Raw genomic sequence first — 27,738 nt, 5'->3', positions numbered from 1 at the left:
GTTTAACCAAGTTTTTGGCCTGTGAATTGAATATCCCTAGACTCAGAAGGATTAGATTTTATTGGTAGATGTCAGTAAATATTGATTTCACTGTATACACACAAACCATGGAAAAATATTTCCATTGATAAGTGAAATTTTCAAATAGGCACAGTAAGAAAAATGCTGCTTGAGAACTTACTAGAGTTTGATTTAAGGAGATTTACTTAGTATATTTTGACATGTGATGTTAACAATTTGTGTTTTAACAGTTACACTTTTTAACTTTTTGACTCTCTGTGTCGACTGTCATAAACTAATTTATTGTCTGACTAAAATATTGTCTGAATGCCCCTACCCCAGTTTCCCACAACTGTGAACAATAATATGGATAAAAACTGAAATTCTGAAAGTTTAAATAGATAAATACAAAAAAAATCTTACAAATAAATATTATTCTTTATCTGTCAAAACTACATATTAAATCAAATGAATTCTGCCAAGCCTAAATATCACTCCTTAGACACGCAGTTCTGTCAGCTCAGCAGGACAAGGGGAAGCTGATGTCTATGTGAAGCCCCAGTCACTCCCCCCCACACACACCAGCAGAGGGGGCTGATTGCAGGATCAGAGCCTTGTTGGGACATTTCTCACCAAAGCCCCCAGGGCTGGAACATTACCAGTGATCTGGCTCCAGCTCAGCAAACAGCCTGAGTCAGTTCCAGAAAGGGAAACACCCAATTGCTGCTGCTGCAGGTGGGGCATATTTCTGAGCTCAGGAAAGTGAAACTAACTCTGTGTCACTGTCCAGAGGGAGCCATGGCCACAGACAACCCCGTGGAAAGTCTCCAGGAGGAAGCTACGTGCCCCATCTGTCTGGAGTATTTTAAGGACCCGGTGATTATAGACTGTGGGCACAATTTCTGCCGAGCCTGCATCGTCCAGTGCTGGGAGGGATCGAATACAGACGTCTCCTGCCCTCAGTGCAGAGAAACTGTGCAACAGGGAAACCTCAGGCCCAACAGGCAGCTGGCAAATGTTGTAGAAATGGTCAAACGGCTGAGTTTACAGGCATCAAAGGGAGCAGGAGGGGAGAGGGTGTGTAGCGAACACCAGGAGCCTCTCAAACTGTTCTGTGAAGAGGATCAAACTTCTGTCTGTGTGGTTTGCCATCTGTCCCGGGCTCACAGAGATCACAGGGTGGTTCCCATAAAGGAGGCTGCCCAGGAGTACAAGGTAGGGAATTGCTGTCAAGTTTAATGGGTAATAACTTTGGATTTTAATTGTTGGCTGATTTCACTGAAAGTTGCCTATCATGGGTGTGATGCATCATTCAGCTCTGTAAAGCCTTCATTGTACGGGAGATGCTATAACAAAATGAATGATCTGGCAGTGTGGTGACAGAATCTAAATACCAAGTCTTAAAAGATACCTGATGTGGGAAACTTTCCTCTGAGATTCTGAATGTTTTTCACACTCAGCTTCCACTGCTGAAAAAAGGAGACTTTTTACACCACGGCCGGTGTTAACAATCAGTGAGGTTTAAATCACACGAGCTGCAGGCCAGTCTAGGTGAGTGTGTTACCTTCAGACTGGAGAACTGATCATTTAAATATCAACACTGTTAATTATTTTGTTCCCCTGTGAGAGCGGAGAGGGAGAATTACAGTTGGGCACCATTTATTGCCAGTGACGCCTCCTTCCAGTGCCACAAGCGGGTGATGTTTGGGAGATGCCACCTCTTATTTCCCCCCAGTAAAGAAGGACCAGGCCCAGAGAGCCCAGCAGAGTCCAGGGGTACATTCCAGCCCCATGAGGGGAGTCCGGCCCCTGGAGCCCCTTGGAGCCAATCAGCAACTCCATCCTGTTTTGAACAATGCACCATTTGAACAGATCATGTGCCTCCTTTTAGTGACTCGCATGGGCGGAGCTTATTTTGTGGGTGGAGCTTCAAAGAATCCAGCCACCTTTGCCCCTCCCCCATTCTGATCCTGGCTCATCGATGAGGCTGTTTTGCTGGATGCAGAGGCTGCTTTTCCGCCTCCTGTCTCTCACTAGCCCCTGCTGGCTCCCACCCTCCCTCACTGCTTCCCTGCAGCAGCACTGCAGGGGTGTCACCGAACAGCTCCCCAGGAGCTCGCAGCAGCAGCCTGGACCCTTGGGCAGAGGGCAGGAGAGAACTCGAGGGCTCAGAGAAAAGAGAAAAAGTGAAACGGGGAGATCTCAGCAGGCGGCTCTGAGGTGCTGCCAGGGGTGTTGCACAGTGTGGGCCTGATGGGGCAGGAGCACGTTGCTGTGCTGTGTGAATGAATCACACACTGTCAAAGGGGAAGAGAGCCCTGGGTTATTCCAGCTCTGGAGCAGTTATAATTATGGGTGGCACATTCCCCCCAGACCGAGTGTTCCCTGGTCCTCCCTGACCTCCAGCCACATCTCAGCTTCACCCTGTGCAGTTAATGGGACTGCACTGGCTCAGGTGCTCGGCTGCTGCCTGGGGGAGGCCACATGGGAGCCTGGACAGAGGAGAGCACCGTGGGGTCTTGTTCCTGGCCTGGGTCTGGGTACAGGGCAGCGAGGTGCTGCCCCAACCTCTTCACTGGCACCGGCAGGAGGGATCCTTCAGAACCTTCCCAGCTGTTTCCCCTCTGGCCTGTGCTCAGTGATGTGAAGCTTTAGCTCAGACACAGGCTCTGAGAAGTCCTGAGTGTCTGCAGGGAGCAGAGCCCCTGCCCTGAGACTGGCGTCTCTGCTCCCATGAGGCCTTTGGGGCCGGCAGAGCCGAGTCTGCTGCCTCCTTCCAGGGTATTTACTGCTCGTGTGTGAAATGCCAATATGGACAGTACTGTCCACCCATCGGACAGGCAGACTAATGGCTGTTTATCGCACGCGATGTCCCTGCAGGTGAAACTCCAGGGAGCCCTGGGCCCTCTGAGGAAGGAGCTGGAAGTGGCCCTGGCTCTGATGTCTGCAGAGGAGAAGAAAACCACAGAGTGGCAGGTGGGTATCTGAGTTTATTCCTCCCTGAGCCCTTCCCCCTGCAGCGTTCCCAGGAATGACGGGGCCGTAAAGCTCCAGGATGAGGTTATGAACCTGCTCTGGTTGTTTGCTCCATTGCAGAGGCTTGGTGCCAGCTATGGGCCGGAACCTCCCCTGCGCCCGGATCATCGCCCTGCCCACTGCTCCACCCCCATTAGGCCTCCTCTCCCCGAGGCACCACCCACACTCCCCTCCTGCTCTGCCCCAGGCCCCACTCCCACTCAGCCCCATCCCCAGCCGCAGCTGGCATCCCTTCCCCGGCGCCGAGGCCAAAGCCTCTGCCTCCTTCTCCCGGGGAGGGGGGATTTGGGGAGGGATCCAACAGGGGAAGGAGGGGGCGGAGTCAGGGCGGGGGCACGAGCCCCCTCCGGGCTCTGCCTGTGGAGGCAAAATAACTGCCTATTCGCATCCTGACCGAACATCGGTCGGGATGCAGCACAATGAAGTAAATATCAGGACAGTCCCGATAAAATCGGAACGTCTGGTCACCCTAATCCCATGCCACCTGCAATAACAGACTACGTCTTTACGAAGCAACCTAGACAACCCCGCTATGGAACTGGCCATATGGACTCTGAACTAAAACAAACCCATTATGATACGTTTCCCAAAGAAGTAAATCTCCTTACAAACCTGATACTGATCTAATCCCCCGCTTCATGGACAGAGGCCCAGTCTGTGTAACTCAACATCTGGCTCACGTTTTCTCTGTGCCTTTCCTATTCTTCTATTTCAAGAGGAAAGTGAAGAATAGGAGAGAAATGATTGCAGGTGAATTTAACAAACTGCACACACTGCTGAGAGAGGAGGAGCAGCTGCTTCTGCAGAGCCTGGAGGAGGAAGAGAGGGAGACTCTGCAGAGACTAAGGGAAAATGTAACCAAACTCTCCCAGCAAAGCTCCTCTCTGCAGCAGCTGATCACAGAGATCGAGGAGAAGTGTCAGCAACCAGTTGTGGAGCTGCTAAAGGTGAGACGGCATCAAAATTCTCCACCCATCCAGAATGACTCAGATCCCTGGGTCTGGATTCCAACAATTAGAGTAAATGTGTTCTGCGGTTTACTGACAAACAGAACATCCGGCTAAGGGCTCCATCAGTTCCAAAATATCCCAGTTCATGTTGGAGGGGAATTCTCCTCATGGAGACCCAGTGAGGCCATGGGAGATTAAACGGATGATACAAGAATGATACTGAGCGGAACCCATCCCTGCTCTGACTCCAGAACATTGGACCCAACACAGGCGATTGTCATAAACAGATAGTTAAGGGTTAAAGTCTGTTTTACCTGCAAAGGGTTAACATGCAGTACCTGGTGACCACCTGACCAAAGGACCAATCAGAGACGAGATAATTTCAAATCTCTGTGGAGGGAAGCCTTTGTCTGTGTTCTTTGTCAGAACTCTTTTTGAATCTAAGAGAGACAGTCATGTCTCCAAGTTCTCCTGGAGTAGTTTCTACTAATTAATAGTGAGTATTAACTATTAATAGTGAGTATTAATTAGAAAGGCGAATTAGTCTTATGATTTGTTTTCTATATTTGCAATTGTGTGTTTGCTAAAGGAAATGCTTTATTCCTGTTTGCTGTTATTGCTTTTACTGAGAAAGGGGGGAGGGGGAATTCTCTCCAGAGATTGATAAGGTTATCCCCTATGAGTGTCCAGCTTGGGCTCATAGAGATTCTGTATTTTCTTTTTGTTCTCTTAATAAATTCTTTTCTTTTCTTTGGACTTGGTTAATTCCTTCTCTTGTGGAAATTCAGGGGAAGGGGAGGGGGGAAGAGACAGTTCCTCTTGGGTTTGATTCAAGCAGTTTGAATCAGGTATCTCTTTCCAGGACTAGGGAAGGGGAGGGGGGAAGTGAGTCCCTCTTTGTGTTGAGTCAAGGATTTGACTCCGTGTATCTCTCTCCAAAGTGGCTAGGAGAGAGAGAGAGGGGAAGTGGGCTGCTTCCCTGTGTGGAGAGATTCAAGGAGTTTGAATCAAGGTATCTCTCTCTCCGGAGCAGGCTGGAGAGAGGGAAGAGAAGGGAGGGGGAAGGTTCCTCCTCTGTGAGTGAATCTGGGTTCCCCAGGGGAAGCTTGGGGGACAGGTAGTGTGTCAGACACTTTAACCTGACTGGTGGTAGCGAAGGAGACCTACCCTAGGATTTTAGGGTGGGGGAATACATGCTGGTCCTCACTTTGAAACCCCCCAGTTTCAAGTGAGGGTGCAGACCAGGACATGGTTGGACCCAACACAGGCGATAAACACAGATACTGATGGGTTGGGTCCCTAGAAGGGAGAATCCTTTAGCTAAATTCCTGTCTCACCTACATAAATGAAAGAAGTGTTAATGCACAATAGTGTACGAGATTTTACAACAAAACAGTGAAGGCTGGGAGGGTTGATCTATTTTCTAGATGAAAGTTTGATGCCCAGAGTGAAACTCACAGTTTTATGCACATTGTGTTAATACAGAACATTGATTCTCCTTTTTTCCTTTCAGGATGTGAAAAACACATTGAGCAGGTGTGTTTCCTATGTTCATTGCTCTTATATTCTTGGTGGTGGTTCTGGGATGATGTGTGTACAGAGCAGCTGAGTGATGATGGGACGTTTTCTTCATAGGAGTGAGAATGTGAAACTCCAGGAACCAGAAGCTGTTTCTACTGACCTGAAGAATGTGTATAAAATTTCCCTTGACATGAGGGAAGCGCTGCAGAGATTCGGAGGTGAGTGGATTCTTCTGGGACATTCAGCTGTGTTGTGCTGGGGAATTGGACAGAGCCTGGGACCCCAGAACACGCATGCACCCAGCTGACAGGCTTGGAGCTGTGATAGCTGGAGGCTGATGCGCTGAGTGCTGGGCAGTTTGCCTGCTACTTTACGGCCACCTGCTGGTACTTGCCCAGGTGTCTGACCAGGCCCGGTCACTCTGACATCCTGACCCCTCCATGGCTGAGTTACCACATTCAGTCATTCCAGGGTGTCTTGGCAAGGTTCCTGCCTCAGTTTATCCTCTTCAGCACTCCTTATATTATGCCTCACAGTCTAAAAGATCCCGTCCTGTGGTCCACTCTGAGTCCCAGTAACGCCCAAAATAAAATGTTTTCCCTCACTCTGCTCCAGCCTCCAGCTCTCACTCCAGCTCTCACTGTCCTCAAGTCAGGAGCCCTCAGTCCTTCCCGGAGCTGGGCTTGGATTAGTTTCCATCATGGAATCGGACGACTCCAGCCCTCCCTCCTGGAGCTGGGTCATTTCAGACTGTGCCTTTATTCTCTGCATCCACTTTCTCCAACCAGGGGCAGCTCTCCAGGGTTCTGTCCTGCTCCAGCTGCTACTGTCATTGTCATCTCTGGCAGCTCCTCCCCCTTAGGGGAGCTCCTCTGCCTAGGACAGTGGTCCCCAAACATTTTTGGTCATGTCCTTCCTTACCTGGTTTGCGCCCCGACCCTGGGAGCTGCTGTCAGGAACTGGGCCAGGAACGGGGCTCCAGCTGGGGCCGGGAGCTGGGGGCTTTGGCCGGGGGCGGAACCATGTTTGGGGCTGGGGCTGCAGCTGGGTTCTCAGCCTGGAGCAGGGCCGGGAGTGGGTGGCTGAAGTCGGGGCCGGAGATGCAGCTGGGGCTGAGGGTGGGGCCGGAGTGGAGCTAGGGGCAGAGCAGGGCTGGGTGCCATTCCCTTCCCGCCACCCATGGGAGCTGGTCCAGGCCCTGTCAGGCCCCCCAAATGTTCCTCCACACCCTCGAGGGGGTCACGACCCACAGTTTGGGAAGCACTGCTCTAGGAGCCCCTTCCAGGCTCCTTGCTCTGGTGAGCTCTCCTGGGAGCTCCTCTCCTCAGCAACTTCCTGTCCCTGGGATCCCTTCAGCTGAGCCCTGGTTACCCTTTATCAGCCTCATTAGCTGTTTCACTGCCAACTAGCCACCTAGGGATTTAATTTCTTCCAGGTTGGTCTGGGTTGTCTCATTCTCCCTTACAGGGGCCTGTCACAGGTAGTCTGGTCCCTGACTCCCCTAACAGGACCAGCCCTCTTGATACATTTCCCCCTACCGCCAGAGCCAACCTGTATTCAAAGGGAGGCTTGACCATGGCTGACACTTGGTTATGTTCTGCTAGAAAAGTTTCAAACTCCAGGGAAGTAAATTGGTGGCCACTTCCAGGAACTGCACGGACCTAGGGAGGCAGGGAGCCTGCCTTAGCCCCGGGCCCCAGCTGCGCCACTGACCAGACTTTTAATGTCCCAGTCGGTGGTGCCAACCGGAGCTGCCAGGGTCCCTTTTGGACCAGGCGTTCCAATAAAAAACTGACGCCTGGCAACCCTATGGACAGGTGCCAACCCTAGGTCCTGTCCACATGGCTCAGTAACACCCTGCTGAGCCAGGTACAGGCAGCCACATGCCAGCCCAGGCCTCTGGCAGGGACGCTGAGCTGCCAGCTGCCATGGTCACTAACAGTGTTAACTCTGTCACGTGCCACTCACCAGGCTTAGAGCCCCCTGGGCCCAGCCCCAGGAACTGCTGTAACCTAGAACCAGAGCAATGCAGGGCTGGAAGGGCCCTCGAGAGGTCACCTAATCCAGCCCCCAGTTTCCTCATCTCCAGCCTCAACCTCCCTTGTGGCAGATTGTGCCCATTGCTCCTTGGACAGGCCCTCGCCCTGCCCACTGGGGCACTGGCTGTGTCACCAAGCCTGAGCATCGCTGTTATTGCACTGAATGGCTGGCGGCGCTGGGCTGGCTCAGGGGGGCAGTGAGGGCAGCTGGGGCCTTTCACTCCCCAGTCACGGATCTCAGCCCAGGCTCAGAGTCCAGTTCCCAGCGGACAGGAGCTCACATCGTAACTCACTTTAACGGCAGCCTCACCAGCCACCTCCGCAGGGAGGCCAAGGCCTGAACGGGCCGCAGAGATGATTCCTCCCCAGGGAGAGGCTCCGACAGATGTCAGGGCTGAGCCATGTTGGCAGGACAGTGGGGAGCTGACACGGCCTCAGTCTCCTTATACCCTCAATACACAGAGCTCCAGCAGCCGGGGTGTAAAACCCAATTCGTATCCCCAGCACCGAACTCACTGACACTGCCCCAAGGGTCCTCTCCTCCCGGGGCTGGGGAGTGAGTAAGGGGCACTGGAAGAGAGGGGCCAGGGGACCATGACCCCATCACTTTTACCAATGGGAGGGCTATTTCCTCCCAGTTTTACCAGCTGTAAGGGTGAGCGACGCTGGGTGAGGGGGCCGAGAGGAGAGACCAGGGGGTCAGAGTGTGGGGAAGAGGTGGTGTGAAGGCAGGGGCTCAGGAAGAAGGAGCAGTTTGAGAGCGAGGGTTCAGGGGTGCAGGGACAGGAGCTCAGGGAGAAGGGCTGGCACGAGTGGGTGACCCCTCGACTTTTAGGGAGCTTCCATCACTCCTGGGGAGAGCACCATCCCGGATCCTGGTCCATGGGCACATCTGTGTATTTGCCGGGTGTACAGAGCTCTCTGTGTGGAGACACTTTCACGCTCACCCAGGAACCTGTGCTGGGAGGCCCCACTGCCCAGGAGGCCGAGGGCTCTCGCTCCCCTGCCCTGGGGGTGAAGGGACGGGCCCTGGGGCTGCTGTTCCCCATGTCAGGAAGGGGGTAAAGGGGACGTGGACACAGACAATGTCCCGTCTTGCACTGTGAGGGGCAGACCTGGCTCCACCCTGGGCTTCAGAGCCTGAGCTCCAGCCTGAGCCTGAAATTCTATGTGGCTATTTTTAATGCCAAAGAGGGAGCCCCGCCAGCCTGAGTCTGTCCACCCTGTTCCGAGACTCGCTGCTGCAGGCTGTGTAGAAGGACCCAAAGTATCTCCAGTGTCTGGGTGTGAAAGTTCCCAGCGTGTCTGACACAGGGCTGGTTAATGGGAGCGAGGGGGGTGGCTGGCACAGTCATTAGATGGAGACACCTGAGCCCCTGGGGCTCTGAAATGGTCTCTGTGACTGTTATCCGCTCTGGGAGATGCCCAGGTGCAGCTGCAGAGGGTCTTTGCCGCTAGCATCGTCCATGGGACAAATGGCTCTGGGCAGAGAGTTCAGGCTGGAGCCAAGTCTCCATTTTCAGCCTGATTTGTGGGGGTGAGATCAGTGGCCCAGGGGCTCCTGCCCCTCCCTTACCCTTCCCCCACCCCTGTGAGGGACCCTCGACCCTGCGTCTATTCTGACCCCTCACCAACATCCCTCCCGCTCTTCTCACTCCCTTTCTGCTCCCCTGGGCCCCTGCCCCTCTACTCCCACTTTACCTCCCTGGCACATGCCCCTGCCCTCCACCCATCTCTGCCCCACTGGAACAGCCCATCCCTTCTCCCCCTGCCCTCCTGGCATCTGCCCCTCTCCCCAAAACATCCTCTGCACCCTGGAGCCCTCCCATCACTTCACACCCCCACTATGTCCTGGCGTCCACCTCTCCCCTTTCCCTCCTCTGTGTCACGTCTCCCACCCCTCCCCTCCCCTCACCTCACCCTCCTCTGCTGTCCTGACTTTCACCCTTCTTACTCCCCTCAGCCCTCCTGGCACCTGCCCCTCTCTCCACCCTCTCTGACCCCTGGTATCTGCCCCTTCCCTCACCCCCCTGTGCCCACCCCTCCTCTAGCCCCACTCTGACTCCCTGGCACCTGCCTCTCCCAATCCCCTCTCCTAACACCTCCCTCTACCCACCTGCCCTGCCTCTCTGCTCACCCCTCTCTGCCCCCTGGTGCTTGTCCCTCTCCTCCTCTGCCCTCCCTGTGCCTGCCCTTCTGCTCAACCCTCTCAATCCCCAGGCACCTGCCCTTTCCCTTTACCAGCTGCCCTCCTGCTGCCTGCCCCTTCCCTCACCCTGCCCCCAACACCTGATACTCCCTTGTCCCCTTCCTTCCTGGTGCCCATCCCCTCACCACCCTCTGCCCCACTGACCCTGCTCTCCTCTCCCCACATCACCCATCATACCCTTAGAACCCCGACCAGGGTTATTCTATCTACTACCCAAGATCCACAAACCCGGAAATCCTGGACGCCCCATCATCTCTGGCATTGGCACTCTCACTGAAGGACTGTCTGGATATGTGGACTCTCTACTCAGACCCTGTGTTACCAGCACTCCCAGCTATCTCCGTGACACCACTGATTTCCTGAGGAAACTACAATGCATTGGTGACCTTCCAGAAAACACCATCCTAGCCACCATGGATGTAGAGGCTCTCTACACAAACATCCCAGACACTGATGGAATACAAGCTGTCAGGAACAGTATCCCTGATGATGCCACAGCACAACTGGTTGCTGAGCTCTGTGCCTTTATCCTCAGACACAACTATTTCAAATTTAATGACAATATATATCTCCAGATCAGTGGCACCACTATGGGCACCCGCATGGCCCCACAATATGCCAATATTTTTATGGCCGATCTGGAACAACACTTCCTCAGCTCCCGTCCACTCACGCCCCTTCTCTACCTATGCTACATTGATGACATCTTCATCATCTGGACCCATGGGAAGGAGACTCTGGAAAAATTCCACCATGATTTCAACAGCTTCCACCCCTCCATCAACCTCAGCCTGGACCTATCTACACGGGAGGTCCACTTCCTAGACACCACGGTGCAAATAAGTGGTGGTCACATTAACACCACCCTATACCGAAAACCTACCCACCGCTATGCCTACCTTCATGCCTCCAGCTTCCATCCCGGGCACACCACAAGATCCATTGTCTACAGCCAAGCACTGAGGTACAACTGCATCTGCTCTAACCCCACAGACAGAGACCAACACCTAGAAAATCTCCACCAAGCATTCTCAAGACTACAGTACCCACACGAGGAAATAAGGAAACAGATCAACAGAGCCAGACGTGTACCCAGAAGCCTCCTAATGCAAGACAAACCCAAGAAAGAAACCAACAGGACTCCACTGGCCATCACATACAGTCCCCAGCTCAAACCCCTCCAACGCATCATCAGGGATCTACAACCCATCCTGGACAATGATCCCACACTTTCACAGGCCTTGGGTGGCAGGCCAGTCCTCGCCCACAGACAACCTGCCAACCTGAAGCATATTCTCACCAGCAACTGCACACCGCACCATAGTAACTCTAGCTCAGGAACCAACCCATGCAACAAACCTCGATGCCAACTCTGCCCACATATCTACACCAGCAACACCATCACAGGACCTAACCAGATCAGCCACACCATCACCGGTTCATTCACCTGCACGTCCACCAATGTAATATATGCCATCATATGCCAGCAATGCCCCTCTGCTATGTACATCGGCCAAACTGGACAGTCCCTAAGGAAAAGGATAAATGGACACAAATCAGACATTAGGAATGGCAATATACAAAAACCTGTAGGAGAACACTTCAACCTCCCTGGCCACACAATAGCAGATTTTAAGGTGGCCATCCTACAGCAAAAAAACTTTAGGACCAGACTTCAAAGAGAAACTGCTGAGCTCCAGTTCATCTGTAAATTTAACACCATCAGCTCAGGACTAAACAAAGACTGTGAATGGCTTGCCAATTACAGAACCAGTTTCTCCTCCCTTGGTTTTCACACCTCAGCTGCTGGAACAGGGCCTCATCCTCCCTGATTGATCTAACTTCGTTATCTCTAGCTTGCTTCTTGCTTGCTTATATATACACACCTGCCCCTGGAAATTTCCACTGCTTGCATCCGAAGAAGTGGGTATTCACCCACGAAAGCTCATGCTGCAAAACGTCTGTTAGTCTATAAGTGCCTCAGGATTCTTTGCTGCTTCCACATCACCCATGCCACCTTCTCTTTATCACTCCTGCCCTTCCCCTCCCCCTCTGGCTCCGTGACACCTGCAGCCCTCACCGCCCCTCCAGTCCCCTGGTGCCAGCTCCTCCTCTGCCCCAAGTCCCAGCTCTACCCTTCCCCATCTGCCTCCCTGGTGCCTGCTGTTTCCTTTGCCCCCTCTGCCTGCCTGGTGCAAGTCCCTTCCCTCCCCCCCTGGTCTCAGCCCTTCCCCTCACCTAAGCACTGCCCCACCCCTCCCCTCACCCTCTCCTAACCTCTGGGCCCCACCCCTCCCTCCAGCCTCCCTCTGCCTCCCTGGTGCCCACATCTCCCTGCACATGCCTCTGCCCCCCTGGGGCCTGCCCTTCTCCACACCCCTCTCTCTGCCCCCTTCTGCCCACCTGCTCCCTCACCCCCCATTCTGCCCCTTTGGCACCAATGCCTGTTCATTCGCTCCCCCCGCCCCATGGTTCCACCTCCCCCACTCCTCATCATCTCACCCCCTGGCAGCTCACCCACCCCTTGATTTCCCCTGCCCCATTGGAGCTCCCCCATTCCCTCACACCCCTCTGCCCGCGGGTGCCGGCCCCTTCCCGTGCATCGCGGTGCCCCCAGGGGTCCATCCCCTTCTTCGGCCCCGGTGCCCACCCCTCCCCCAAACCCCTGCAGCCCCCTGGAACCTGCCCTTCACACCCCTCTGCCCCCTGGTGCCCGCCCCTTCCCTGTTGTTGTGTATTTGGTTGTCATGGTTTTTGTTCCTATGGCAACTGAGTTAGATTATTAGGGGATAGCCCAGCCGGCTTCGGCCGGTTGGGTGAGCTCTGTGTCTGTAAATAAAGGGGTAGTTTTGTTAGCTGTCTGCTCCCTGGCCTCAAGTGATTTCTTCCTAAACCGGCTGCCCCCAAGGATATAACAAGTGGCGACGATGGATGGGATTCCGGTGCTGCTCCAATAACAGAAGGAAGTAGAAGTCAAGGTAAAGAACAAACAAACAAACAAAAAGCTGCTTGTTTACACTGACTGTGAAAGTGAAACTAAAAATCATGGCTACTCTGACCAGGCCACTGGAACCTTTTGATGAGAATATAGAGCAGTGGCATGTGTATACTGAGCGTTTTGAGCTTTTTGTTATTGCAAATGACATTACAGAAGCAAAGAAGGTGCCAATATTCTTAAGTGTTGTAGGGGCTACCTCCCTACTACGCAGCTTACTACACCCTGTTAAGCCAGCAACTAAATCTTAGTGACATTGTGGAAATCCTGGGGTCCCATTTTTCCCCAAAACCACTGGTAATTGCTGAAAGCTATAGGTTCCACAAAAGAGACCAAAAGGAAGATGAAACAGTTGTACAATTTGTAGCAATTTTAAGAAAGCTAGCAGAACACTGTAAATTTAAGGAGATGTTAAATGATGCCCTACGTGACAGGTTAGTGTGTGGCCTCTACAGTAAGCTAGCTACAAGGGAGGCGCAATACATCGGTGCATCCCCTAGGGTGCAAAAAGTGTCACAAGAACCGACCCACAAAACTGTGCAGAGTCAAGAATGTTACCGCTGTGGTAAGCCGGGTCACCAGGCATCAAAATGCTGGTGTAAGGACCTGGTGTGTCGACACTGTGGCAAAAGGGGACACATTGAGTGTGCCTGTACACACGAAAAAAAGAGGCCTGTGGTCTGGCCGACAAAAAGAGGAACCCTGCATACCCTAGAGCAGACCCAGGATGATCAAAGTGACACCTCATCACAAGAGGAAGTGCCACTTCATGTTTTGTCTTTGGCAATGGGCTCACATGAATACTGGGTAACCCCGTTGTTGGATGGCAAACCTATACGCATGGAACTGGACACCGGTGCAGCCGTCTCGCTGGTCTCCGAGACTGTGTATAAAGAAAAGCTACAGCATCTTCCGCTTAAGGCAACAAAAACTGTTCTGAAGACGTATACGGGAGAAGCTGTGCCCATGTTGGGCACTATTGATGTTAAGGTGGAGCTCAATGGACAGGCTGCTAAATTGCCACTGTTTGTGGTAAGCGGTAACTACCCAGCCTTAATGGGTAGGTCTTGGCTTGGGAAGATTCAACTAAACTGGGCAAAAGTGCACTGAATGACTAAAGAAGAAACCAGTCTAACCCCTATACTAAGGAAACATGCTGCTGTTTTTGAAGATAATTTGGAAAGTATGAAGGAAATCACTGTGACATTGAACATTAAACCTGACAGTCCACCAAAATATCTAAAAGCCCGAACTGTGCCATATGCCATCAGGCCGAAAGTCAAAGCAGACCTGGAGCATCTGGTCACCAATGGAGTCCTAATACCAGTTACCCATAGCTCATGGGCCACTCCTATCGTTCCAATAGTGAAGAAAAATGGCTCTCTCCGGATTAGCGGCAAAAGCTTCTTTGTCATGTCAGGGTGTGAGGAATGCACCCCAGTGGGCACCCCTACACCCATGGGACTGGCCTGAAAACCCATGGCAACGTATTCACGTTGACTTCGCTGGCCCCCTTAAAGGAAGCATGTTCTTGGTGGCAGTAGATGCCCATTCTAAATGGCCAGAAGTCTCTATAATGCAGTCCACTACTGCAGAGTACTATCCAAAAACTACGAGGACTCTTTAGTCGTTTTGGTCTGCCAGAACAACTTGTGAGCGACAATGGACCGCAGTTCGTCTCTCAGGAGTTTCAGAATTTTATGAAGGCAAATGGAATACACCACATCACGTCAGCACCATATCATCCATCCACCAACGGATTAGCTGAAAGATTTGTGCAGACAATGAAACATGCTTTGAAATCAGCAAGGGGACAACACTCCATTCAAAAGCATCCGGATACCTTCTTACTTTCCTACAGAAATACACCTCATGCTACGACCAAGGCATCTCCGGCCTTTCTAATAATGGGACGACAGCTGCACACTTGCTTTGATCTGCTGAAACCTTCTGAACCCTGACACATTGTGCAACATCAGCAGCAAAATCAAGTTATCAGACGGGCACCCAGAGCAAAAGAGCAAACCTTTAGCCCGGGACAGCCATTTTTGGCTCGGAATTATACTTGCAGAGCTAAATGGGTCCCTGCCACAATCATCATTCAAACAGGACCTGTTTCCTACACAGTCCGGACTGCAGAGAATCTTACCTGGCGGCGACATGTAGATTAGCTGTTGCCATGTCATGCCAGTCCTCAGGACACATCTGCAGTTGAGGGGTCTGACTTCACCTCTTCTGGTGAGACACCGAATCACGAATCACCTGTTTCTGACTGTCCTCCACCATTACTGCCGGCGGCTGAGATACCCCTTTGCCCAGTACGAGCTGATACCACCTCCTCACCTGTTCGTGCTGCGGACCCTGAGCCCATGGTACTTTCGGGTGCAACAACACCAGAAGTTCGCCGTAATCCACCTAGAGACAGAAGGCCTCCTCATCAGCTGGATATTTAGCTAGGGCAAACCCACGGTTATGGGGCAAAATAATCCCCAGGGTTTAGCCGGGAATGGAGGCAGTCTACCCTCCTTCTCTAGTCTAGTGTGTGTTTTATTTTAGGAAATGTTCTTATTAGAGGGGGGAGGAATATGTTGTGTATTTGGTTGTCATGGTTTTTGTTCCTATGGCAACTGAGTTAGATTATTAGGGGATAGCCCAGTCGGTTTCGGCCGGTTGGGTGAGCTCTGAGTCTGTAAATAAAATGGTAGTATTGTTAGCTGTCTGCTGTCTGGCCTCAAGTGATTTCTTCCTAAACCGGCTGCCCCCAAGGATATAACACCTGTCCCCCCATTGCCCTTGTGCCTTCCCCACCCCTATGTCCTTCCCTCCATCCCTCTTCTCCTCACTCCCCCCCCTCCCCTTTCCACTCCCAGCATCCGCCTGTCCCCTCCCCTCCCCCCCTCTGCTGACACCTCACCCCTCCCCCGCTCCTCCTGCCCTTCCCCCTCATTGTTTCCTCCAGGCAGAGGGGCCCTGACTCCCCTCAACCAACAACCCCTCCCCCGCCTAGTGATTAACGGGGACACAGGTTAATTTCCCCTTGATCCCAGTGACCAGCCCCTGCCTCTGCCCCCGGCCCTGACTCTGTGACTCTCTCCCCAGTGGACGTGACTCTGGATCCAGACACGGCTCATCCCAACCTCATCCTGTCTGAGGATCGGAAACGTGTGAGAGACGGAGACACTTGGCAGGATCTGCCCGAGAAACCTCAGAGATTTGATACGTACCCTGAAGTTCTGGGCGCTGAGGGGTTTGCGGGCGGGAGACGTTACTGGGAGGTGGAGGTGGGAGACAAGCCTGAGTGGGTACTGGGGGTTTGTAGGGAATCTGTGAGCAGGAAAGGGGAGAGCACATTCTCACCTGAGGATGGATACTGGGTTGTGTGGCTGGAGGAAGGGGAATACGAGGCCGGCACCTCCCTCAGGACCCCCCTCCCCGTGAGCGTCAGGCCCAGCCGGGTGGGGATTTTCCTGGACTATGAGGCGGGCGAGGTCTCGTTTTACAATGTGACTGACAGGTCCCATCTCTTCACTTTCACTGACACCTTCTCCGGGAGGCTCCGCCCTTATTTTCATCCTGGTCTCAGCGCTGGGGGTACAAACGCGGCTCCCCTGATAATCTGCCCGTTCCCAGCTCAGGCCGGAGGGAATCTCGGTCCATGACAGTGACCCCGCGGCACAGACTGGCCCCTCCCAGCCCTGCTGCTCTTCCCACCCCAGTGGTGGGGGCCAGTTACTGCAGCAACTGGACTTTCTGTGCTGACCGGATGCTGCCAGTTTCCCTTTTCAACTGGAGGTTCCAGTCAAAAACCGGACACCTGGGAACCTCCAGCCCCCACCTTCCCCGTCCCCTGCCCCAGGGGTAGCAGATGGTGGGGTTGGGGTCATTCACTCCTGTCAGAATTTCTACTCCTGTGAAATCTCAATGTAAAATATGAAAGAAAAAAGATTATTTTAATTTAGAAAATATTATTGTAACAAGGTGTAAATACAAGACTATTTTAATTTACATTTCAACAGTATCTCAAAAACAAGCATCTAGCCATATAAATCTATTTCTAGAAATGGAATTATTTACTTTTTTTTAATCTTTCCCTCAAATCTCTAAATAACATCATTTGTATTTCAATTGTGGAATTTCAAGAAATCCAAAATATTTATCTTAACAAAATAAACTATTAAATTGTCAGACTGGGTTGTTCAGTGACAATGTACATGTGTCATAAACATTGCAATTACACACATGTGCAGCTGCTCTCTCTCTCTTCTCCCCCCCACCCTTATTGTCTTAACTGGTTCTCTCTGGCAGGTAGGGCACATACACCCACCTCCTGCACTACACCTTTGAAAATTAATAGTTGAAAAAATGATAGAATTAAAAGCAGCAAAGAGTCCTGTGGCACCTTATAGACTAACAGACATATTGGAGCATGAGCTTCCGTGGGTGAATACCCACTTCGTCGGATGCATGTGGTGGAAATTTCCAGGGGCAGGTATAAATATGCAAGCAAGAATCAGGCTTGAGATAGTGAGGTTAGTTCAATCAGGCAGGATGAGGCCCTCTTCTAGCAGCTGAGGTGTGAACACCAAGGGAGGAGAAACTGCTTTTGTAGTTGGCAAGCCATTCACAGTCTTTGTTCAATCCTGAGTTGATGGTGTCAAATTTGCAGATGAACTGAAGCTCAGCAGTTTCTCTTTGAAGTCTGGTCCTGAAGATTTTTTGCTGCAGGATGGCTACCTTTAAATCCTGTATTGTGTGGCCAGGGAGGTTGAAGTGTTCTCCTACAGGTTTTTGTATATTGCCATTCCTAGTATCTGATTTGTGTCCATTTATCCTTTTCCGTAGAGACTGTCCAGTTTGGCCGATGTACATAGCAGAGGGGCATTGCTGGCATCCCTGCCTGCGCCCTGTGCAGCAGCACTCTTGGATCAATAAGCCGTAAAAGCAAATACTTTCTAAAACTAAAACAAAATGTAGCCCCTTCTTTTGCAATGTTCTCCAGGAGGCAGCAAGCACTTTTCATCGTTGTTCAGTGGGGGATGGAGCTGCCCCTTGCCCAGCCACTCTATGCTGCGCTACCTCACAACAAAGGGACTGCGCCAGCAAAGGCAGGAGGGGAGACACACATGTTATGGCAGTTCCCCCCATCCCCCTAGCACTCACCGGGAGATGACTTTGACTCTGAGGGAGCTTCCTGGAGTCTGGACCTGAGCAGCTGGGGCTTGGTATTTGATTTTATGGGTTATTGATCCAAGAGTGCTGTGTTGTTTCCGTATTCAAAACAGTATTAATCAAGTTGATAGTCTTAGTTAAATACATTTTTCTGACGATAGTGATATTGTGCAATAGAGGGAAACTGTTAAGCGCTTACTGTTTCCAGTCCATTTTTACATTATTTAAAACATATATAGATCGGCTTACAAGGCAGGTGGGGGGGGGGCACAGGGAGGCGCAGGATATGGACCCATTCTGGACACCACCAAAAATTATACAAACCTGTTGCCCCTGCCGCTGTGCCAGCACAACGGTAAATAGAAGTCGTTGCTGCACTATGTCATTGTCGGAGAAAAACTTAGTTCTCACTTTTTGGTTGGGTGCAGCAGAGTCAGATACTTTATTTTCTCTTTACAATTGTATAGAGGAGGGAGTGCCCTAGGACACAGGGTTTCCCCAGTCCTAGGCAGGTCTCTCCCCAAGTAAACAATTACAGCAGCATTTATACTTTTTGTTACATACAATAATAGCCAACGGCTGCATTTTGTTTATACCTAGGCCATCTTGATATCTTATTTTTCTCACTTCTATTTAGACGCCAATTTACATTCATTATCGACACAAGGTCGCAACGACTTCTCCCACAGTTCTTTCCCACTCGCCTCACACAATCCTCACTTCTACAAGCCTCGCGTTATTAGGGTTACAGCCAGCCTGACTCTTGCTCACAGAGACTGTCATGCATTGAAATCCCTGTCCGTTCTTGCTCTACTTCCACATCATCCATTAGTTCACAGGGGCACTTGTTAGAGCTGTTATTGTGCAGCAATAATAAATACAGAGAATGATAAACAATTCGCTTGGCAAATGTTTAAAAACACTCCAGATGTATTTAACATGGGAGAGATGCAAAGTGTTTGATTTAACAGGAGCCATCCGCTCAGGTCCACTTCATTGCAGGGGTTGGAAAGTTAAGTCCAATCCAAACAGGACTTTTGCCTGGCATGAAATCCTGTATGAACCCCCTCCTGGGATCTTCTCATTTCTGTCCCCACCAACTGCATCTGAGGAGGGGGGAGGCCAATGCTTATGTGGCTGCATCCTCCAGACTTTCCAGAGTCCCCCATCCTAGCTGTGAGGGGAGGGGTCTGCAGGAGGGGATTTGCCGATCCCAGCTGTGAAGGGACCCATCCAGACATGCAGGACTGTGGGCAGAGATATGACTGAGAACAGGAGGTCTCATGGGCAGCATGAGATGTGTATTGAGAATTGATCCTAGAGTCAGTATTTTCTGTGGCCACCAGCTGGAGGGTTCTATTGTTTCTGGTTCTGTTTTTGAACATAAAGAATTAAGGGGCAAAAAGAGCAGGGGGGATGGAGAGAAATTAACAAAGGGGAAAGTGAGGCTGAGTCTCAGGGGAAACTTCCTGGCAGTGAGATCTGTGAGGCTGGGGAACCATCTCGCCCACAGGTAGCGCTGGGCACCCCATTATTCCATGTTGCCTCTGGGAACCCTGCATCATCAACCCCCCCCAAGACCTCACAGTGCATATGAGCTGAAACAGCCCCACAGCCACCTCTGGGTCCTGCTCTGGGCCTCCTCCCTGTGCTGCCTGCAGGCTGAGTGAGGCACAGGCATCGGTAGCAGCCTGGTGTATTGCAGCCTCCAGGATTCCCCAGAGGCAGCAGGTGGTGCTGCCCCCAGAGTATGTCAGCTGCACTGCACAGCAGTTACATTCCTGCTGGGACTTCACTCCCTCCTCCCCCAAGGAGGAGCTGCCCCAGCTGGCAACAGGTCTCTGCAGGGCCAGGGGCCCTAAGCAAGAGCCCCTGGTGAGTCGCACGGGAACACACAGTGCAACAGGGGAGAGTCTAAGGGGAGATCCTGGAGGAAGCAGAATCAATTGTGAACAGGCCCTAAAGTGCCGGGGCTCAGGGCTTTGGGCTGTTCTGCCTGTAGCTGGTTCCATGAGGTGAGGCCCATGGTGGTGAAATGAATGAATGAGACTGAGGCCTGGTCTACACTAGGCGTTTAAATCGGTTTTAGGAGCGTAAAACCGATTTAACGCCAAAACCGTCCACACTAGGAGGCACCTTATATCGATTTTAATGGCTCTTTAAACCGGTTTCTGTACTCCTCCCTAACGAGAGGAGTAACGCTAGTATCGGTATTAACATATCGGATTAGGGTTAGTGTGGACGCTGATCGACGGTATTGGCCTCCGGGAACTATCCCACAGTGCACCAGTGACCGCTCTGGACCGCAATCTGAACTCGGATGCAGTGGTCAGGTAAACAGGAAAAGCCCCGCGAACTTTTGAATATTTCCTGTTTGCCCAGCGTGGAGCTCCGATCAGCACGGGTGGCGATGCAGTCCGAAATCAAATTAAAAAAAGAGCTCCCGCATGGACCATGCGGATGTGATCGCTGTAAGGGCAGGCAAATCCGTTCTATCAGCGCTCCGTTACAGAAGATGAAATTCAGAATCCTTTTTTTTAAATCTCCAGACAGACGCCATAGCAGGGACTCAGCGCACTGCAGCGTGACAAGCGTAACGGAAAGCCAAAGAATCAAATGGACGCTCATGGACTGGAGGACTGAAGCTATTCCACAGTTCCTGCAGCCTCCGAAAAGTATTTGCATTCTTGGCTGAGCTCCAAATGCTTCTAGGGTCAAACACAGTGTCCAGGGTCAGGGCATAGCTTGGCAATCTACTCACCCACCCCCCACCCACCCCCAGAAGCGAAAGGTAAAACAATCCTCTGACTTTTTTACATGTCACCCTATCTTTACTGAATGCTGCAGATAGACACGATGCTGTAGCCGTCAACACCAACATCCTTGCTCCCCGCCATGGGCGGTGATGGTACAATGATGGCAATCCATCCTCGTCATCAGCATCAGCTGATCGTACAAAAGATGGAAATCCATCCTCATCATCAGCCTCAGCTGATGGTACAAAAGGACTGGTAACCGTCCTTGTCATCAGCCTATTGGCCCTAATTTTTTCTGGTGGATGGATGGTGCAATATGGCTGGTAACCATCCTCATCATAGCAACAGGGGGCTGAGCTCCATCAGCCCCCACCCTTCATGTGTAAAGAAAAGATTCAGTTGCCCCTGGACTAGCAGTGGGATGCTGGGCTTCTCTCCTACACACTGCTTAATGTCCTGTCTGGACTATCATAGCAGCTGGAGGCTGCCTTCCACTCATTTCTCACTAACAAGTCAGTGTGTCTTATTCCTGCATTCTTTATTAATTCATCACACAAGTGGGGGGACAATGCTACGGTAGCCAAGAAAGGCTGGGGGAAGAATGGAATCAACAGATGGGGTTGTTACAGGAGCACCCCCTGTGAATAGCATACAGATAATAATTTCTGCAGGCTCTGACACAGAGCAGCTGTGCTCTCTGGTTCTATGATACGGTGGTTCTCTAGCACACTTGCCTATATTAGGCAGCACTGATTCTATTTTTAGATACCAAAAAGGAGGGATTGACTCAGGGAGTCATTCCCAATTTTTGCTTTTGCGCCCCTGGCTGATCGGCCAGGGGCACTTATGACAGCAGCTAATGGTACAAAACGATGGAAGGTGCAATATGGCTAGTAACCAATCTTGGCTTTTGCGCCCCTGGCTGATTGGCCAGGGGCACTAGCAGCAAATGGTACAAAAGGACTGGTAGCCATGATCATCCTCAGTTCCAATTTATGGAAGGGTTTGGATGGTGCAATATGGCTAGTAACCATCTCTGCTGTCATGCAAAAGCAAAAGCATGCTTCTGTGTAGCGCTGCTGAATCGCCTCTGTGAGCGGCATCTAGTACACATACGGTGAGAGTCACAAACGGCAAAACAAGCTCCATGATTGCCATGCTATGGCATCTGCCAGGGCAATCCAGGGGAAAAAGTCGCGAAATGCTTGTCTGCCGTTGCTTTCCCAGACGAAGGAGTGACTGATGACATTTACCCAGAACCACCCGCGACAATGATTTTTGCCCCATCAGGCACTGGGATCTCAACCCGGAAGTTCCAAGGGGCGGGGGAGGCTGCGGGAACTATGGGATAGCTAGGGAATAGCTACCCACAGTGCAACGCTCCAGAAATCGACGCTAGCCACGGACCATGGACGCACACCACCGATTTAATGTGTTTAGTGTGGCCGCGCGCACTCGATTTTATAAAATCTGTTTTACCAAACCGGTTTATGCAAATTCGGAATAGTCCCGTAGTGTAGACGTACCCTGAATTTCCCCTCCCCGTTCCTCTCCCAGGGCCCTGGCTGCTGCAGCCCCCCACCCCACCCCTGCTCAATCTCTAGGAGGCTCTCAGCTGTCCAGTCTGCCTCGATTTCGAACTGTGGGCAGAATTTCTGCTGAGTCTGCATCACTCACAGCTGGGAGGAGTTAGAAGGAGACTTTCATGGACAGGTGTAAACACCGTCCACCATCACGGCAGGGTGTGTGGAGCCCTCCTGCAAAATCCCTGCTCTGTTCACCAGAACCAAACCGGCTGGGGCAGGAGCTTCCCCACGAGGAGTTATTGTCGCTCCCATTGCTCTAGGTGGCTTCTCAATACACCACAGAGGGGATTAAAGGTGCCGTTACCCCCAACTCTGTCATCAAGGTCCCCCATTTGCCCACCCCACCCAGTGCCAGGGGCCCCAAGTGTCTCCCATTTTCTGCTTCCAGATTTCTGACACAATCCATGCAGTTCTGCCTGCTGATGCCTAGAACATTCGCTGAAGTGTTGGAATTGATCAGATGCAGCATTGAACCATTATTGTGTTACAGAGAGAGGTGAAATGCATTGAGTTGAATGTAAGACAAAAAATACACGTGTGCCTGCTGGACGGGATGAAGAGTGGCATTGGGGGCAGAGAAATAGGCAGTTTGGGGAGATGGGTTTAGTTTTGCATTGAGGGATGGGGGATTATACAGATGGGAATAAATGGGGATGGGTGACAGGGGAGGGAAGAGAGGTTGAGGGCTCACCTGAGAGGCGGAGGTGGATGTGACGGGTCCTCATAGCACAACCTAGACTGTGGGACCACTGAGCCCTCCAAACCCACCAACCAAGGCTGCCTTTCGCCCTGTGATCCTGGTGTCAACCTACAAGCCTTGACAGGCACTGCACATACACAGCCACTCACAGGCAGGGACACACCCAGCTGTGTCACATGAATGATCTCCCAGCCACTCATGGACCATCAATAGTGAGGCTACAGCCAATTCCCCACAGCTCCCCTGCCTTACACCCCACAATTATACTGCCTTGCACTGCTCAGAGTCTGGCCCATGTAAATTCATTACTTACTTCACCACTTCTTCATAGGAAAGTGGACATGCTCCAGCCTTTGTAACCTGAGCTGAGATTCCCCCTAGCACTTCAACGAAACACACATTGGTGTAGGTAAAATATAAAACAGATTGATTAACTACAGAAAGGTAGGTTTTAAGTGCTAAGTATCAGGCACAGAGATCAAAGCTGGTTACCTAAGAAATACAAATGGAAATGCAGGCTAAATTCTGACTTTAATGGACTAAGCAAGCTTGAATCAAGCAATGTCTTGCCCTAACAGATGGAACAAGCTGGTAAGTTCGTTAAAACACAGACAGGACTCCAGGCCAGCCTGGAACCAAACTTTCCCTGTCCCCAACTGCCCCCTCCTGAGACCCACCCCCAAACTTCCCCCTTAGGGCCCCACCCCCTACCTGCCCCTGACAAACCCCTGGGACTCTCATGCCTATCCAACCGCTGCCTGTCCTCTGACTGCTCCCCCGAGCCCCCGACCCATCTTACCCCCTTCTCCCTGCCCCTGACTGCCCCGCGAACCTCTGCCCCATCCAACCCCCTGCTCCCCATCCCTTGACTGCCCCCCCAAAACCCCCTATATCTTCTCCAACCCACCAGCCCCCTTACCGTGCTACTCAGACCAGCATGTCTGGCTCCACGCAGTGCCAGACACGCTGCTGCATACATGCTGCCGTGCTCCCCCATGAAGCCACAGCTCCCCGCCCTCCCAGCACCTGCCTTCCAGATTTGAACACCTCAAAATTCAGGAGTGCTCAAGCTCAGTTTGGGCAGCTGTTACTTCATTTCTCTTAAATCAAATATACTGATCCACTGTAACTTGCTGTAGAAAAAGTAGGATAAAATTGAGCAAGAAATGCTTCCCAGTGGTTATTACGACTGGAATTGCTATTTTCAACAGCCACTGCCTTTTTGTTTGTTTGTTTGAAAGGAAGACAGTGATATTGCATGGGCAAATTCCCCATAGAAAGAAAGAGTGGAACAAAAGAATAATAAAGGCACCTCAACTTTTCCTCATGTATGGAGGACAGTCTTATAATATGCAGCCAGATATCCTCCAATCACACAAGCTGAAAATTGTTCCACTTTACTGCAGCTCTGTAACCATATGGGACCCAATCCTGTCTGTGTTCTGTGCTCAACCAAAAGTCCTGCTGAATGACCTGTCCAGGGCTGCGGCGGAAGGAGGGTGAAGGTGGAGGGGGGGAGAGCCCAGGGCTGGGGCAGCAGGAGGTGCGGTGAGGAGCCCAGGGTTGGGGTGGGGGGCAGCCAAATTTTTTTTTGCTTGGGGTGGCAAAAAACCTAGAGCAGGCCCTGCAAGTGATGATGTCACTCTCCCTCTTTTATACTTTCTTCCAGCTGCTAGAAAGATCCTTGGGAGGGGTATTAGGCCTTGTCTACACTAGTGTTTTGTCAATGCAAGTTACACTGACAGTCAAAAACCAGTATAATTACATCGCTTGTGCATGTTCACACTATGCTCCTTCTGTTGGCAGAGCGCAGCCGCACTTGGTGCTCTAGCATCAACAGTGAGAGCAGTTGGGAAGGCTGGATCCCGCACTCCTCTCTACTGGGGTGGTCACTGTTATGAACTAGGTCTGGTGATTAATCACAGTTAACTCATACAATTAACTAAAACAATTAAATTATTAAAAACAATTTTAAATTAATCACGATTAATCACAGTTTTAATCGCACTGTTAAACAGTAGAATACCAATTGAAATATATTAAATATTTTTGGATGTTTTTCTACATTTTAAAGTATTTATTTCAATTACAACACAGAACACGTTGGGGGGAGCTGGGTTTGCCTGGGGGAGGCAGCAGCTGGGGCTGGGCAGTCACCATGGGGGACAAGGTTCTTCTCACTGTAGAGGATTTTACATCATACATTAATAACCAGAGGAAATGAGGTGATATCAGTGGGGATTTTATTTCCAAATGGAAGAATTAGAGAGAAAACAGCAACATCTGCAGCTGGAGACGAGTGTCTAGTATTTGAAAAATGGCCTTTCCTTAAAGGTGACCTGAAGAGGTGAGAATAACTGGGAGCTGCTTCCTTTTGTGATTCTCTAGGTCACATAGGGGAGGCCTGATAGCTTCCAGGCAGGGTTTTTTCCACCTGAAAAAATGAATTCCTCTTGAGTTTTCTCCCCAAAATACCTTCACTCCCCTGTTGTTGCTGTGGCTGGTTGGGAAACTACCATGTGTATCTGGAGCTTTCTTAGGGCCAGTCTACACTTAAAACACTGCAGTGGCACAGCTGTGCTGCTGTAGCACGTCAGTGAAGATGCTCCCTGCACCAACTTCCCTGCAAGCTGGTAGCTGTGTTGGAAGAAGCCCTCCCCTGTTGACAAGTTTACACAGGGGTTAGATCAGTTTAACTGTGTCAATCGGGGGTGGATTTTTCACACCCCCAGGGGTGTAGTTCTACCTACTTAATTTCCTACTCGAAACCTGGCCTCAGATTCTCAGCACAGATGAAGGTGCTGAATATTGAACTAACAGATCTTTTGTGCCAAGTGTTCTTAAGACCAGAATTTTTAATTAGTAAAAGAATAAAAAAGTTTGAAGGCCTTTTTCACCTCTATTGATCCCAAGGAAGCAACGATCAGAAAACTCATTATTTGATCTTTTCATGGTCACCTTTAAAAATTGTGGCTGCATCACCTCAATTCAGGATTAGGTGGAAGGGAGCTTGATGTTGGTAAAGGTCTGTGCCCCAGAAAGGTCCAATCACACCTTTCTACCATTACTTAATTACACTAATAAATAAAATGCTGATGAGGAAGGTAAAGCCCTGACACTAGGAAGTGTAATTTCAGAGTCATAAAATATGAAGTGTAGCCTTTTCTATTTAGAGTAAATGTAGTGATGTCTTACATCACTCTGGGTTTGGTTCTGGTTGCTACAGTTTCCAGCTCAACAGATTGAAAGTCACCTCTACGCATTTCAGATGCAGGGTCTCTAGGAACTCATGAAGACCAAGGATAGTGACCACACATACGTCCGCCACGTCTAATCTGCATTACGAGTTTTATTAGAGTCACAAGCAAGATTATAATTACCAAAGCGTATATAAATCTTGTGAATACCTATGCACACGTTATTAATATAGTCATACTTGTATCCTCAAAGATACCCTTAGGGTCTGATGGATTCCTCAGCAATTGATCATCCATAGAGGGATGGTTCCTGCTGGAAATTTTCCCTTGGGCACTCCCAGTTTTACTCAACCTGGGAACCTGCCTTCTCTCTAAGGTGCAGGGCATCAAGTGCGGCACACCTAATTCGTGGAGCCATGCAGGTGTGGCTCCACTAATTAGGCACCTGAACCCCAGAGAGGATGCACATGCAAGACAGTGAGGTGGGAAGGGGAATAGGAGGTAATGGGGGGGAGTTTGGGGTGTGTAGGGCTGCTGAGGCGAAGGAGCAATGCCTCTCCCCTAACCCCTGCTGAGCTGTCTGGCCCCGGAAAGAGAGAGACATCTCTCTCCCAGCCCCAGCTCCGGGGCTGAGGTAACAGGTTGGAATGCAGGGGCTGCCAAGCCCGAGCTGGCCTTTGGGAATCCAGCTGATCTCTGCAGACAGGTTTGTATTTTCCTGTTACACTAGAGAGGGGGAACCTTCCCTCTGCAGGAATTAAAGTTCCCTCTGGGAGGTGACTGGCCTGATCCTTTGTGAGCTCTTGCTTTCCACTAGCCTGTCAGGTAGGGTGACCAGACAGCAAATGTGAAAAATCAGGACGGGGGTGAGGGGTAATAGGAGCCTATATAAGAAAAAGACCCAAAAATCAGGACTATCCCTATAAAATCAGGACATCTGGTCACCCTATTCTCAGGCAGCTCAGCTCCAGGAGTGCTGGGGCCCAGGAGAGATGCTTCTTCCCCCAACCTCTGCTGAGCTTCACTGGCTGGACAGATAAGTGCGTTGCTGAATCAACCTTCCTGAATATTCCTCACTGCAGAGCTTTCTTCTTCAGTGACATAAATTCTTAGAAATGCTGGTTCCTGCTCCTGACATTCCCAGCCATGTATTTGCCTTCATGCCTCCCTGTTTCCAACCCATGTCTTTGTTTTCTTCACAGAGCAGAGTTCAGTGGATTTCCTGTACTACTTCTCCCCTTAAAGTGGCAGAGTCAGAGCAGTCAGGACCTCCCTCCAAATGAGGAAAGCAATAGGGAGAACAAGAGCAATTACAGGCAGGTGGGGCTTCTCTCAGAAATAGGCATTAGGGCTCTGACAAGGGAAGGCTGCAGCATTTCCACTGATAACTTAAAATTACAAATAGGCACAGTAAGAAAAATGCAGCATGAGAACTTATTAGAGTTTGATTTAAGGATGTTTACTTGGTATATTTTGAAAAGTGATGCTGACAATTTGTGTTTTAATTGTTACAAAGTGTTAACTTTCTGAATCTCAGTATCTACTACCATTAAATAATTATCGTGTGACCAAAATATTGT

General features: G+C 50.9%; 2 protein-coding genes across 2 annotated transcripts in view; both read left to right on the top strand.

Moving 5' to 3' along the window:
• Positions 1-27,738, top strand: part of LOC120383937 (E3 ubiquitin-protein ligase TRIM39-like) — a 961,691-nt gene that overhangs the window by 697,199 nt on the left and 236,754 nt on the right. The gene's annotated exons all lie outside the window — the stretch shown is intronic.
• On the top strand, positions 787-16,784 carry LOC120383943 (E3 ubiquitin-protein ligase TRIM39-like). Its single transcript, XM_039502271.1, has 6 exons — positions 787-1,215; positions 2,881-2,976; positions 3,753-3,983; positions 5,500-5,522; positions 5,622-5,725; positions 15,850-16,784. The coding sequence occupies exons 1-6, from the start codon at positions 799-801 to the stop codon at positions 16,407-16,409; spliced, it is 1,431 nt and encodes a 476-aa protein (XP_039358205.1). The 5' UTR covers positions 787-798; the 3' UTR covers positions 16,410-16,784.

Source organism: Mauremys reevesii, linkage group 15 (genome assembly GCF_016161935.1).
Source record: "Mauremys reevesii isolate NIE-2019 linkage group 15, ASM1616193v1, whole genome shotgun sequence".
In the NCBI taxonomy this organism is placed as follows: domain Eukaryota; kingdom Metazoa; phylum Chordata; order Testudines; family Geoemydidae; genus Mauremys; species Mauremys reevesii.
Note: the sequence above shows the minus strand (reverse complement) of the source record. Positions and strands in the feature narration are given on the sequence as shown.